At 45.7% G+C, this 14,674-nt stretch overlaps 2 protein-coding genes across 3 annotated transcripts in view; both read right to left on the bottom strand.

Moving 5' to 3' along the window:
• PCBD2 (pterin-4 alpha-carbinolamine dehydratase 2) overlaps positions 1-740 on the bottom strand; it is a 49,497-nt gene extending 48,757 nt beyond the window's left edge. Inside the window, exon 1 of the mRNA XM_025388150.1 lies at positions 416-740. Coding sequence (XP_025243935.1) covers positions 416-499 — 84 coding nt within the window. The 5' untranslated portion in view covers positions 500-740. The remainder of the gene's footprint in view (positions 1-415) is intronic.
• A 3,387-nt stretch (positions 741-4,127) lies between these two features.
• The window catches only part of TXNDC15 (thioredoxin domain containing 15), a 25,919-nt gene continuing 15,372 nt past the window's right edge, over positions 4,128-14,674 (bottom strand). For both annotated transcript variants that reach the window (XM_025388147.1, XM_025388148.1), the window contains exons 3-5: positions 12,050-12,213; positions 9,209-9,339; positions 4,128-6,175 (exon numbers count right to left, since the gene is read on the bottom strand). In XM_025388147.1, coding sequence (XP_025243932.1) covers positions 5,979-6,175; positions 9,209-9,339; positions 12,050-12,213 — 492 coding nt within the window. In that variant the 3' untranslated portion in view covers positions 4,128-5,978. The remainder of the gene's footprint in view (positions 6,176-9,208; positions 9,340-12,049; positions 12,214-14,674) is intronic.

Raw genomic sequence — 14,674 nt, 5'->3', positions numbered from 1 at the left:
TGAAGCGCGAACAGGGAGTCGCCATAGGGAGCCGGGCCCGCAGCGCCGTTCGTCCTCAGCACAGCGAGCGGCGGCGGCGGGCACTGAATTGTTCTGCAACTATTTTTCACAAATGCCTTTTGTAGTTGAACAAAATTCGTTCCCATTTGTTTCCGGTTGGCAAGTTCGTAGGCTTCGGCGGAGGTGTAAAGCCAAGGGGCAAGTGGCGGAGGCTGCGGACACCCCGGTCTCTGAGCGGCGCGCCGAGCAGGTGCTCAGTCCCAGGACGCGGTGACCCGACGCCCGAGCTCCAAGGGCCGGTCCACGCCCGGGCCGCCCCAGTCCCGCTGGCCCCTCAGCCGACGCCGCCGGGCCTCGCGCCGCCCCCCTGACCCCGGACCCCTGAATCCCGGTCCCGCGGGCGCTAGACACTCACCATAGCCGCGAGCCGTAGGCTCTGGCCTTGCAGCGCCGCCAACAAGCGCCGAGTCGCCCCCCGCGCCCAGAGCGCCGCCGCCATTGGCCGTCTGCCGAGGGCTGCCCTGCGCGCTGCCTGTCGGCAGCCCACGGCAGCCCCCGACCCGGCCCCGCCCACCTACCACCGCCCCGGTAGTCTCCCTGCGGGGCTGGCCTGGAGCAGGGGCTGTGTGTGGGCAGCGCCCGGCCTTCCCGCGGGCACAGGCGCAGCCCGGACCCCGAAGGCCCCCAGGATCTTCAGTGGTCGCCAGCGCTCTTGGCCGCCCCACAGCCGCAGGCCCAGCAGCCGCGCGCGGTCCCCGCCCCGTGCGGGCCCGTCGCGTCTGTGCCCCGGACGCAAGCCCGCCTGCGCGCGCTGGCCTTGCCCTCCGGTCCTCGCTGCGCTGGGAGGAATTTTGCCCCGCCTAGGGCGCCGGCCTCCTCCGCTTCGCTGGCGCGGGCGCTGGCACCGAGCTGGAGCTCCCCGCTGGGCGGCGCTGCAGCGCAGTCCATGCGGGTGGGAGGATGTCGCAGGCCAGGGCGGGGCAGTTCAGCGGCGGATGCTCGGGGCCACGCCCTCTGTCGTTCATTCAGTACTCCCTGGGGCAGTGAACCACGGCAGATCCCGTCGTGGGCTCCTAAGTCTTGCAGCCGTGGGTTCGAACGTAGGCTCTGTTCAGTCATAGCGCAGCTGCCAAGTCCTTGAGCCAGCTGGCTCGTCTGGGTTTGCCTGGACCAAAAAGTGTGGAAACCTGGCCTGTAATCACCTTCCAAACGTGTCCGTGCCCTGTGTACCCTCAGGTTCAGCACACAGTAGGAGCTCTGCAGACAGCTGTGAACAGATTTAGGTGAATCTTTTCTTGTATCATTTTTGGGGAGGTATTCTTTTATTTATTTTTGTCTTTTTTGAGATGTAATTGACATAGTATTAAGAATATTCACTTGTATCTCTCTCTCTCTTTTTTTTTTTTTTTTTTTTTGAGGCGGAGTCTCGCTCTGTCGCCCAGGCGCGATCTCGGCTCACTGCAACCTCTGCCTCCCGGGTTCACGCCATTCTCCTGCCTCAGCCTCCCGAGTAGCTGGGACTACAGGCACCCGCCACCATGCCCGGCTAATTTCGTTTTTGTATTTTTAGTAGAGACAGGGTCTCACCGTGTTAGCCAGGATGGCCTCCATCTGCTGACTTCGAGATCCGTCCCCCTCGGCCTTCCAAAGTGCTGGGATTACAGGCGTGAGCTATCGCGCTCGGCCTCTTTTTTTTTTTTTTAACTTAATAGTTTAAGCAGGCTGGGCATGGTGGCTTGCACCTGTAATCGCAGCACTTTGGGAGGACAAGAAAGGAGGATCACTTGAGGCCAGGTGTTCGAGATCTGCCTGGGCAACATGGCAAAACCGCGTCGCTATTAGAAATACAAAAATTAGCCGCGCGTGGTGCCACGCGCCTGTAGTCCCAGCTACCCAGGAGGCTGAGATGGGAGGATGGCTTGAGCCCAGGAGGCTGCAGTGAGCCAAAATCACGCTACTGCATTCCATGGACAGCAAAATACCCTATCCCTCACCCCCCTCAAAAAAAAAATACAAAAAAAAAAAAGTTTATGCAAATTAATAAGCAATTTTGCAGAGGATATAGCAAAAAAAATTTTTTTTAGAACAAGAGTCCATTTAACTTCAACTTAGCAGTTGTTAGCGGTCCATCCATATGGACCTAGAAAAAATAAAGCATTTTGCCTCAAAGTAGCCCAAAATTCCTGGGCTTCTGTTCTTCCCATTTGCCCGCTTGACAAAATGTAACCATTTCGCCGGGCGCTGTGGCTCACACCTGTAATCCCAGCACTTTGGATGAGGCGGGTGGATCAATTGAGGCCAGGAGTTCAAGACCAGCCTGGCCAAAATGGTGAAACCCCATCTCTACTAAAAATACAAAAACAGCCGGGCATGGTGGTGCGTGCCTGTAATCCCAGCTACTGAGGAAACTGAGGTAGGAGAATCGCTTGAACCCAGGAGGCGGAGGTTGCAGTGAGCTGAGATTGCAGCACTGCACTCCAGCCTGGCTACAGAGCAAGACTGTTAAAAAAAAAAAAAAAAGATGTAACCATTTCAAATGCAAAACTCGGAATCACACTGGGGGCCCTGATCAAATGTCACTGGTCCTAAATAATTAAAAGTTGTATTTCCAACGTTTACATTGAGTGTTTATGATCATGAAAACTACTACTCAGATTTGCTCATTAAAGAAAGAACTGAAAAATGAACCGGTGGATGTGAGTTAACAAGTGAACCTTCATAATTTTCAGTAAATTTACTTTCATCGTTTTCCTTCCTTAATACCACTGTATGAAACTGTGGCATCTCGGATATAGTCACTGGCCAGGCAGAATGGCTCATGCCTGTAATTCCAACACTTTGAGAGGCTGAGGCGGGCAGATCACTCGAGCCCAGAAGTTTGAGACTAGGCTGGGCAACATGGTGAAACCCCGTCGCTACAAAAAAATATAAAAATTACTCGCGCATGGTGGCACATGCCTGTAGTCCCAGCTACTGAGGAAACTGAGGCAGGAGAATCTCTTGAACCTGGGAGGCAGAGGTTGCAAGATCGGGCCACTGCACTCCAGCCTGGGAGACAAGAGCGAAACTTCATTTCAAAAAAATAAAATAAATTTGATCATTCAGATCTAGTCAAAAAAGCAAACAGCAGATGCTAGGGCCCAGGGAAATGATGATGTCCACTGATAGGGGCTGTGAATTGTCTGCCCACACATGTAGCTCGCCAATTAATAGGATTTAAGTCCCTTAGCAAAGATTTACTGGCCACATCCTCTGTGGTGGACACCATGCTTAGTTTGGGCTGTTTAGCTGGTCTTTGGTTACTTCTTTCCCCCTTTCACTTTCCCTCAACACTACTGGTGTTTTTGTTTTTTCTGATTTTCGGGGGTTTTTTTGAGAAATTATCTTGCTCTGTCACCCAGGCTGCAGTGCAGTGACACCATCATGGCTCACTGAAGCAGTCCTCCCACCACAGCCTCCCAAAGTGCTAGGATTCCAGGCATGAGCCCCCGCACCTGGCAGCACCAGTGTTTCGAGGCTGATCCTCTCTATACTTGAACCTCCTCTCCAGGGAATGGCTCTGCTCCACATTTCCCTCCAGGGGAACCCCATGTAGCTGGGCCATGGTGCAGAGGCAGGGCAGGGTGCCATCCCACGTAAAGGTTTTGGAGTAAATTTAAAGCCTGGTCCAGCCACTGGAAGCTGCATGAACGAAAGCAAGTTATTGAGAGCCTCAGGTTTTTTCTTTTGCTTTAAGACAGGGTCTCAATCCTGATTGCCTAAGCTGGAGCGCAGTGGCATGATTACAGCTCACTGCAGCCTCAACCTCCTGGGTGATTCTCCCACCTCAGCTCCCCGAGTAGCTGGGACTACAGGGATGCACCACCACGCCCAGCTAATTTTTTGTATTTTTAGTAAAGACGGGGTTTCGCCATGTTAACCAGACTACTCTTGAACTCCTGAGACTCAAGCAATCCACCTGCCTCAGCTTCCCAAAGTACTGGGATTATAGGCGTGAGCTACTGTGCCAAGCCAGTTTATTCTTTAAAATGAGGATATTAAACAAAATAGCATATGTAAAGCATCTAAAACAGTACTTGGCACTCACACAGTAATAAAGGTTATTATAAGAGGTGGACTCATCAAAGTTTTCCTTGCATTTGTATTTATAAGTACACACGTGAAGATTCAAATCCCAGCTTCATCAACTTACAATCTGTGTAACCTGGGCAAATTATCTAACTCTCTATGCCTCAATTTGCTCATTTGTAAAATAGAAATAATGGGCCATTCTGAGATATGGTCCCCTCCTGCCAGCGACCACCCCAACCACAGCTGTTGGCAACATGACACATAAAAGTTGTAAACTCCCATTCATTATAACACTCTAAGAAGGAGACTCATCTGAGGTTTTATTTCTATAGAATTTAGGGTGCCTCATGAAATAAACGTTCAACTACTCTAAAACCCTGGAAACAATTAGTATAAAAGTAATTTATGATGCGGTAATTAGCTGTCATATCTGAATTTAAGGGATCTTTTAGAAACAGCTTTTCAAAAAGTTTGTTTAGGCCAGGCGCAGTGGCTCACACCTTTAATCCCAACACTTTTGGGAGACTGAGGCAGGTGGATCACCTGAGGTCAGGAGTTTGAGACCAGCCTGGACAACATGGCAAAACCCTGTCTCTTCTAAAAATAGAAAAATTAGCTGGGTGTGATGGCGCATGCTTGGAGTCCCAGCTACTCAGGAGGCTGAGGCTGGAGAATTGCTAGAACCCGGGAGGGAGAGGTTGCAGTGAGCCGAGATTGCACCATTGCACTCCAGCCTGGGTGACAGAGCAAGACGTCATCTTAAAAAATAAAAAAAAATTTTAAAAATTAAAAAAATAAAAGTTTGTTTAAATTACATGTTGGCTCTCTACTAAATGTGTCTTGAACTAGACTAGAATCAACTTGTGGGCAAGAAGAGTGTTCTATACTTTAATACTTCTTTTTTTTTTTTTGATACGGAGTGTCGCTCTTGTTGCACAGGCTGGAGTGCAGTGGCATGATCTCGGCTCACTGCAACCTCTGCCTCCGGGGTTCAAGTGATTCTCCTGCCTCAGCTTCCCAAGTAGCTGGAATTACAGGCACCTGCCACCACACCCAGCTAATATTTTGTATTTTTAGTAGGGACGGGGTTTCACCAAGTTGGCCAGGCTGGTCTCAAAACTCCTGACCTCAAGTGATCCTCCCACCTTAGCCTCCCAAAGTGCTGGGATTACAGGCGTCAGCCACTGCGCCCAGCCTGCTGGGAACATTTTAAGGTTCAATTAATGCATGCTGGTTAGATAACTATGATTAAAATGTATACATTAGCATAGAACTGATAATAATTGAGCTTTAGTTACAGCATTTCCTTTCTCCTAACATCTCCCTTACCCAGAAACAACTTAAAACACTTCAAATTTTTTGAGTGAAAGTAGAGATCACAAACATCAAGGTATTTGATTCTTTTATTTTCCATCACTTGCTACTTGAGGGGGTCACACTAACCAATTCTCGTTACATACTTTCCTGCTATGGACTCTGGAAGAAAAATTGCAAAGAAACAGAAAACTAACCTTCTTAAACATATATAAGAAATCAAGGGTTTCCTAAAACTATTATCTGAGAGTCCTATTTTTGCCTTCTGTATAGTAAGCATGTCATTCTACTCACTGTTCTACCAGAATACATCTTCACATTTCAAACTGGATTACTTTTCAAATACTGGATTAAGTTCATGCAGTAAAAACAAGAATAGTCCACTCTATTGAATATTTTTGCATTTGCTTATTGCAATACTAGTTAAAACACCAGTTTATAATTTTTTTATACATTCAGTTGTTCAACAAATGATTCTTTTAATCTGACTGAAGTTTCAAGTCAACACATCACTGGAGAAAATGTATGAAACTGTAGCACTAATTTCTGAAACGAAGGATTTGTTCCTCTTTCCAACTTCTTTCAGTCCATCACTACTCCACATGTTCCTGCTCTTGTCCTGGAATTAGCCACCGAATACTCTCAGTTCGAATGGTAGCATACATAATAAAACTAATTAAAAAGAATAAGGAAAATACAAGCAACCAGTCCACACTTTTTATCAAAGTGCTGGGAAGAGGGCCTATTTGGTCAGCTTGAGTAACCACCACATTCTTCTTGGCTTCTATACCTGAAAGAAAAATCACTGGTTTCAAATCAGACAGAAAAAGCACCCACCACAGACTTTTTCTCAAGTATTATGTGTGGTATGCAAAATGACATGCAGTCCTAAAATAAGCACTGCCACTAGTATATATATTAATATCTGCGATGGATTTCACTTGCCTGTCAGTATAATTTGTAAGTTGCCTTTCTCCCCACCGCATCAAAGGATCAGGAATCCATTCAGCTATTCACAACTAAAACACTAGAATTTCTGTGAACTCATCAGCAGTTTATTACTCAATGTGTTTATAAGAGTTGTCTTTTGGTGTCTTTTGAGACCAACGTTCAGTAAGTAACTAGTAAAACTCCTCTCAGGCGTCTACAGAATGTTTTCACAGGTTAAGTAATGCTAAATGCAAAATGTTTTTTGTTTTGTTTTTTGGAGACAGAGTCTTGCTCTGTCGCCCTGGCTGGAGTGCAGTGGCGCGATCCTTGGCTCACTGCAAGCTCCGCCTCCTGGGTTCAAGCGATTCTCCTGCCTCAGACTCCCAAGTAGCTAGGATTTGGCTAATTTTTTTGTATTTTTAGTAGAGATGGGGTTTCACCACGTTGGCCAGGTTGGTCTTGAACTTCAGACCTCAGTTGATCCGCCCACCTCAGTCTCCCAAAGTGTTGGGATTACAGGCGTGAGCCACCGCACCCGGCCCCAAAATGCTTTTAATAATTTACTGAAAGAACTGTTATAACAGCAAGCCACCACTGGGAACAGGGATTACCAAAGATGCTCTGACTCCCAGATTTGTGTTCTAGGTTTTCTTAGAGCATTGAACAAAATGGCTTCCTCTCCACACATCAATCGAAATGACAATCAGGGATCCATGACAAGACTTGGACTAGCTAACCACCTTGTAATATCCTACTTTTACTCCTATCAGCCAACTCAGCTCTTTTTTCTTTAGTGTTAGCTAAAATGATTATATGCACCTTAATATATATGCAATGTGTGTTATAGTTTGTATTTATTTCCAGGGAGTATACTTTGGGAAGAGTAGGATGCTCACAAGTGAGACAGTGAGGCTTTAGAGGAATGAACTTTTCCAATGGAGGTAATTTTTTCAATTTACAATGCTTTACAATGTTTTACAAATAAAAAATAAGGCCATATGTTTTGGCAAATATTAAGGAATTAAGATAGCATCTACAAATGGATTAATAAATGGAACAGTAGCAGCAAAGAAAATGAACAAAACATAACCACACATGATAATGCAGGTGCATCTCACAAGCATACCATTGCATGAAAAAATCAGACACAAAAGAAAAATATCCTGTATGTCTCCATTAATACGAAGTCCAAAACAAGTTAACACTGTCTATGATATTAGGAGTCAAGACTGTGGTTATCTTGGGGAAGGCAGGAGCACTGGTGCTGAAGGGAGGCTGGTAATGTTCTGTTTCTTTTTTTTTTTTTGAGACAGAGTCTCACTCTGTCAAGCAGGCTGGAATGCAGTACTGCGATCTCAACTCACTGCAGCCTCTGCCTCCTGGACTCAAGCAATTTTCATGCCTCAGACTCCCGAGTAGCTGGGACTACAAGCACCCACCACCATGCCCAGCTAGTTTTTGTATTTTTAGTAGAGACACGGTTTCGCCATGTTGGCCAGGCTGATCTCGAACTCCTGGCCTCAAGTGATCTGCCCACACAGGCTTCCCAAAGTCTTGGGTTTACAGGCATAAACCAATGTTCTGTTTCTTGATCAGAGTGGTTACCCAGGGTATTCGCTTTGTGAAAATTCATCACCCTGTACACTCATGATTTATGCATACCTTTGTGTAAATATTAAGTGAAAAATGTGCGTTAAAAGTTATAAGTAAAGTGTATGGTATGTGAATTATATTTCAATAAAACTTGTTTTAAAGTGTCTATAATAGGCCAGGCATGGTGGCTCACACCTGTAATCCCAGCATTCTGGGAGGCCGAGGCAGGCAGATCACTGGAGATTAGGAGTGCAGGCCCGGCCTGGCCAAGGTGGTGAAACCCTGTCTCTACTAAAAAATATAACAATTAGCCAGGTGTGGTGGTGCCCACCTATAATCCCAGCTACTAGGAAGGCTAAGGCAGGAGAATCGTTTTAACCCAGGGGGCAGAGGTTGCAGTGAGCTGAGATTGTGCCACTGCACTCCAGTCTGGGTGACAGAGCGAGATTCCGTCTCAATCAATCAATAAAGTATCTATAAGAGACCGGGCACAGTGGCTCACACCTGTAGTCCCAGCACTTTGGGAGGCAGAGGCAGGTGGATCACTTGAGACCAGGAGATTGAGACCAGCCTGGCCAACAAGGCGAAACCCTGTCTCTACTAAAAATACATAAATTAGCTGGGCATGGTGGTACACAACTGTAATCCCAACTACTCAGGAGGCCGAGGCACACAAATAACTTGAACCTAGGAGGGGGAGGCTGCAGTGAGCCGAGATCACACCACTGCACTCCAGCCTGGGCAACAAAGACTCTGCCTCAAAAAAAAAGAAAAAAGGCGGGGCGCGGTGGCTCACGCCTGTAATCCCAGCACCTTGGGAGGCCAAGGCGGGTGGATCACGAGGTCAGGAGATTGAGACCATCCTGGCTAACATGGTGAAACACCATCTCTACTAAAAAGACAAAAAATTATCTGGGCGAGGTGGTGGGCGCCTGTAGTCCCAGCTACTCGGGAGGCTGAGGCAGGAGAATGGCATGAACCCAGGAGGTGGAGCTTGCAGTGAGCTGAGATCGTGCCACTGCACTCCAGCCTGGGCGACAGAGGGAGACTCCGTCTCAAAAAAGAAAAAAAAAGTTGGGGGGGAAGTGTCTATAATAATTAAAATTACCTATTCATGTTAAGCTTCATACTGATTGGGAAGTATTTAACAGGATTATAACAGTTCATTAGAAGAGCGGTTTTACAACTCAAAGTCAGTCTTGAATCCTTCACTTAAGGATTATAGCAGATCAGAACCCACAGAAGGCACAGACCCCCAGCAATAGAATATCTTCTTCCTTAGCACATTACTTCCACATACCTGTCTGATTAAAAATGAAGATTTTCAGTGTTTCCAGTGTTCGATCTGTATGATTAAATCTAGCCATTGGTTTAGCTCCTTGAAATAATAAAATATTAGGAACAGCTACGGTGCCAAACCTGGTAGAAAGGCTACAAGAGAAAGAAGTAAAAAAACCTGAATTTATTATTAATAGAGGGCTTTCTCATACGATTACCATCTCAGAATGGACAAAAATAAATGAGGAAGTTGCATGTGACCTACAGAGATTTCTGACACTTGAAACTTTCGGCTTTTTCATTTGTTTCTGACCTCTTTGCTTATGGGTCATGGCTGGGGGCACTCCTTTTCTGCAATCTGAGTTGCCTTCAATTATAATATGGATCTACCCATGGCACAATTATTCCACTAGCTAAGTTCATGTCTACAGAAACCAGACCAGAAAACTCTAATTCATGGACAAAGCACACTCTGTCAATTTACTTGACAGAAAAAATTTCCAACTCTTCAGAATGCCCATCCCTGTCCCTCAAAAAAAGATCAACTTACAGTAGGCAATTAGTTTGGTAAGCTGGCACAAAGGAGTACATGATCTAACAAACACACCAGGATGTTCACAATTAGGGCAGGATGACTTGTTTGGAAGTAATGTAACTGAGGGGGCTTATTTCACCTTTACATAATACAGACTAGTGGTGATAAGCTCCCAAGTCAAAACACTCGGGGTTGAAGCCTCAGTTCTGCCACTGAACCAGTGTGAACTCTGGGCAGATTATTTAACCTCGCTAAGCCTCAGTTTTCCACATTAGTAAAATAGTAATATTGTATAACCAGGATTTTTTTCTTTTGTATACATGCTGTAACTTAAATATTAACATAAGAAGCAAACATGTCCCAGCCCATATAATAAGCGCAAGAGCCTTAGTCTCCATAATTAAGGCGCCACACCAGGTACAACATGGAGCTGAAGGAAAAAAGAAGAAAGCAGGTTGGGGAGGGAGTTGTGGGAGAGGCAGGAGGGACAGTGTGAGACCCAGAACCAAAGAGCACTGAGTATGCCTGGGGGCAGTGGAGGCCCCACCAAAGCTGGACACTGACGTGATCTGTCCTTCCAATCAGTCTGTTCCCTTGGGCCCAGTCACTTAGATATCACCCAGAAGCCTATATGAAAATTACTCATTTGTTGAGCCACTTCTTTCTTCATCAACAGTTTCAGGTAAACATTGGCAATTATATTCCCACAATGAAAATCAGTGGAATACAATTTTTTTTTGTTTGTTTTTTGAGACAGGGTCTCACTCTGTTGCCCAGGCTGGAGTACAGTCTCACTCTGTCGCCCAGGCTGGAGTACAGTGGCAGGATCATGGCTCACTGTGATCTTGACCTCCCCAGGCTCAGGCAATCCTTCCATCTCAGCCTCCCAAGTAGCTGGGGTACCACAGGTATGTGCCACCATCCTCAGTCAATTTTTTGTATTTTTTTTTGTAGAGATGGGGTTCTGCCATGTTGTCCAGGCTGATCTCAAACTCTTGGGCTCAAGCGATCCTTCTACCTCGGCCTCTCAAAGTGATGGGATTACAGGTGTGAGCCACTGCACCTGGCCTCAAGTACAGAGCAACAGAAGTTTACTCAACTTCATTTTACCACCAATTGACCATTTTTCAGATGTTCTAGATTTATTTACACACAACCTCCTTATTGAGGCTGACCTGCTAAGAAGCATCTGATCTGGAAGAGAAGAACAGTTTATAACTCATGCACAATCGCGGCACTTAGGAGAAACATACCATCTCAACAAAGTTCTCTGTAACTTACTTTACTAAACATTTAAAAAAGACAGACCTCAGCCAGGCACAGTGGCTCACGCCTATAATCCCAGCACTTTGGGAGGCCGAGGCGGGCGGATCACGAGGTCAGGAGTTTGAGACCAGCCTGGCCAACATGGTGAAACCCTGTCTCTTCTAAAAATACAAAATTAGCCAGGCATGGTGGCAGGTGCCTGTAATCCCAGCTACTCAGGAGGCTGAGGCAGGAGAATCACTTGAACCCAGGAGGCGGAGGTTGCAGTGAGCCAAGATCACACCACTACACTCCAGCCTAGGAGACAGAGCGAGATTCCACCTCAAAAAAAAAAAAAAAAAAAAAAAAGACAAGCCTGTCTAGGCTAGTCTAGGCAGCCTAGGACTACTGCATGGCTGTAGTCCTACTACTCAGGAGGTTAAGTCAGGAGGATCCCTTGAGCCCAGGAGTTCAAAGCCAGCCTGGACAAAAACCCAGTGATTGATACACAAGAAATATAAAACAAAGGTAAATGTCATGTTAAAGAGCTAAATTAATTCATTACTTGATCGAGTGCCTACTACAGAACATGACTGCAAGAATAAGTATGGAGGAAAGAAAGAAGGAAAGAGGAAAAGGGAAAAGAAGGAAAGAAAAAGAAAAAGAAAGGAAGAAATCCTGAGTAGACACAAAACAGGGGTGCTAGGAATTAGGCACTTGGGATGGGGATTGAACCTGCGCGTTAAAGTCACAAAGGAATATCCCACTGTGATAGCAATTGTGCTGATTCAGTCTGGCTACAGCCCTCAAAAGTCTTCTGGCCCCTCCCCTGCCATCAGGTGCTATCACCTGCCACCTTTAAATCCACCACACAGAGAACAGCCCACTTTCTTTAAAGGGCCTCCACAAAGTGACAGCTCCCTCAGGAGTATGACAATCCTCAATATTCACTCTTGCCTTGCCTTCAATCCCAGGACAAAGCTCATGTCCCCCTCCTCTGCTTCTAACTTAACTAATTAGGACCTCCAATAACTGCAACCATCAGGCAGGAGGATGGATGTAAACCCCACCCACGGAAGATACCTGCTGTGCTGAGATGCATCCAGTGCCAAAAAGTGAAGAGCTGGAAATGCCCGGGGCAGAGAGTTAAAGTGAGGGGCCAAACTGGCAGAAAAGCGGCACCACGGGGTGTAAAACAGGACTAGAGTACAGTCACTACCGTTTGGGTTCAGAAAATCCATAAGGTCCTGTGGTAAAAGAAACAAGCATTAAAGTCAGCAGTAAAAGTACATTTTTCTGAAAGGATACCCAAGAAACAGGACACACTGCTGCTCCAGGGAGAGAAACGGGTGGGTGGGAGCAGCGAGAGGAGGGACCCTCAGGAAACTTTTGGATTTTGAACCATATGAATCCAGGAATCAGCAAAAAAGTACGATCAAAAACTACCAATTTTTTTAAGTCTTGCTGAATTAAGCAGAAAGTTTTAAACTTCCTCTGCACTTTCCTAATATTACAACAGTTATTTTAATATTTTTCATAATTCATCATTTCAAATACAGGCATACCTCATTTGACTGCATTTCACTCCACTGCACTTTGCAGACATTGTATTTTTTGCAGATTGAAGGTTTGTGGCAACTCTGCATCGAGTAAGTTTTCAAATAGCGTGTGCTCAATTTTGTGTCTGTGTCACATTTTGGTAATTCTTGCAATATTTCAAAGTTTTTCATTATTATTATATCTGTTATGGTGATCTATGATCAGTATCTTTGATGTTACTGTTGTCACTGTTTTGGGGTGCCACAAGCTGTACCCATAGAAGATAGTGAACTTTATCAATAAATGTCTAGTTCTGACTGCTCCACCGACCAGCTGTTCCACATCTCTCTCCCTCTCCTCTGGCCTCTCCCTCAGACATAACAATATTGAAATTAGATGAATTAATAACCCTGCAGTGGCCTCTGTTTAAGTGAAAGGAAGAGTTGCACAGCTCTCATTGTAAATCAAAGCCAAAAATGATTGATTAAGCTTAGTGAGGAAGCCATGTCGAATGCCAACATAGGATACAGGCTGAAAGCTAGGCCTCTTACACCAAACAGCCACGTTATAAACGCAAAGGAAAAGTTTTTAAAGGAAGTTAATGTGCTCCTCCATCCAGTGCAGTGACCTCTGATGCTTCAAAATAAAAATAAAAATAAGTGCTACTCAGTGAATACACAAATGATAAGAAAGCAAAACAGCGTTATTGCTCATATGGAGAAAATCTTAATGCCATGGATAAAGATCAAACCAGTTACAACATTTAAGCCAAAGCCTAAATCCAGAGCAAGGCCGTCTCTTCAATTCTACAAAGGCTGAGAGAAGTGAGGAAGCTGCAGAGGAAAAGTCTGAAGTTAGCTGGGGTTGGCTCATGAGGTTTGAGAAAGAAGCTGTCTCTAGAACATAAAAGTGCAAGGTGAGGCAGCAAGTGCTGATAGAGAAGCTACAACATAGTAACATCAAAGACCAATGAAAAAAAAAAAGAGAGAGAAGCTGCAACAACTTACCCAGAACATCTAGCTAAGAGAATTGATGAAGGTGGCTATACTCAACAACCAATTTTCATGTAGATAAAACAGCCTTCTATCGGAATAAGATGGCTCCTAAGACTTTCATAGCTAGACAAGAGATGTCAATGCCTGGCTTCAAAGGACAGGCGGACTCTTTTTAGAGGCCAATGCAGCTGGTGTCTTATTTATTTATTTGACAATAAGTCTTATTTATTTATTTATTTGACAAGGTCTTTCTCTGTCACCCAGGCTGGAGTACAGTGGCATAATCATGGCTCACGGCAGCCTCAACCTCCTAGGTTCAAGCAATCCTGCCTCAGTCTCCCAAGTAGCTGGTGCCCACCACCACGCCTGGCAAATTTTTGTACTTTTTGTAGAGACAGGGTTTCACCATGTTCCCCAGGCTGGTCTGGAACTCCTAGGTTTAAGCAATCCACCCACCTTGGCCTCTGAAAGTACTGGGATTACAGGTATGAGCAACCGCAGGGCCAATGCTCACTGCTCATTGCCCATTCTGAAAATCCTAGGGCCTTTAAAAATTATGCTAAATTTACTTTGCCAGTGCTCTAGAAAAGGAACAACAAAGCCTGGATGACAATATATCTGTTTACAGCATGGTTTCCTGAGTATTTTAGGCCCACTGTTGAGACCTACTGCTCAGAAAAAAAGATTCCTTTCAAAATATTATACTCATTGACAATGCATCTGGTCACCCAAGAGTTCTGGTGGAGATGCACAAGGAGATGAATGTTGTTTTCAGGCCTGCTAACACAGTATCCATTCTGCAGCCCACAAATCAAGGGGGGATTTCAACTTTTAACTCTTATTATTTAAGAAATATATTTCAGGCCGGGCGCGGTGGCTCAAGCCTGTAATCCCAGCACTTTGGGAGGCCGAGGCGGGTGGATCACGAGGTCAGGAGATCGAGACTATCCTGGCTAACATGGTGAAACCCCGTCTCTACTAAAAATACAAAAAACTAGCCGGGCGTGGTGGCGGGCGCCTGTAGTCTCAGCTACTTGGGAGGCTGAGGCGGGAGAATGGCGTGAACCCGGGAGGCGGAGCTTGCAGTGGGCCGAGATCATGCCACTGCACTCCAGCCTGGGAGACACAGCGAGACTCCGTCTCAAAAAAAAAAAAAAAAAAAAAAAAAAAAAAA

This window comes from Theropithecus gelada, chromosome 6, assembly GCF_003255815.1.
Source record: "Theropithecus gelada isolate Dixy chromosome 6, Tgel_1.0, whole genome shotgun sequence".
In the NCBI taxonomy this organism is placed as follows: domain Eukaryota; kingdom Metazoa; phylum Chordata; class Mammalia; order Primates; family Cercopithecidae; genus Theropithecus; species Theropithecus gelada.
This window is presented reverse-complemented; position numbering and strand designations above follow the sequence as displayed.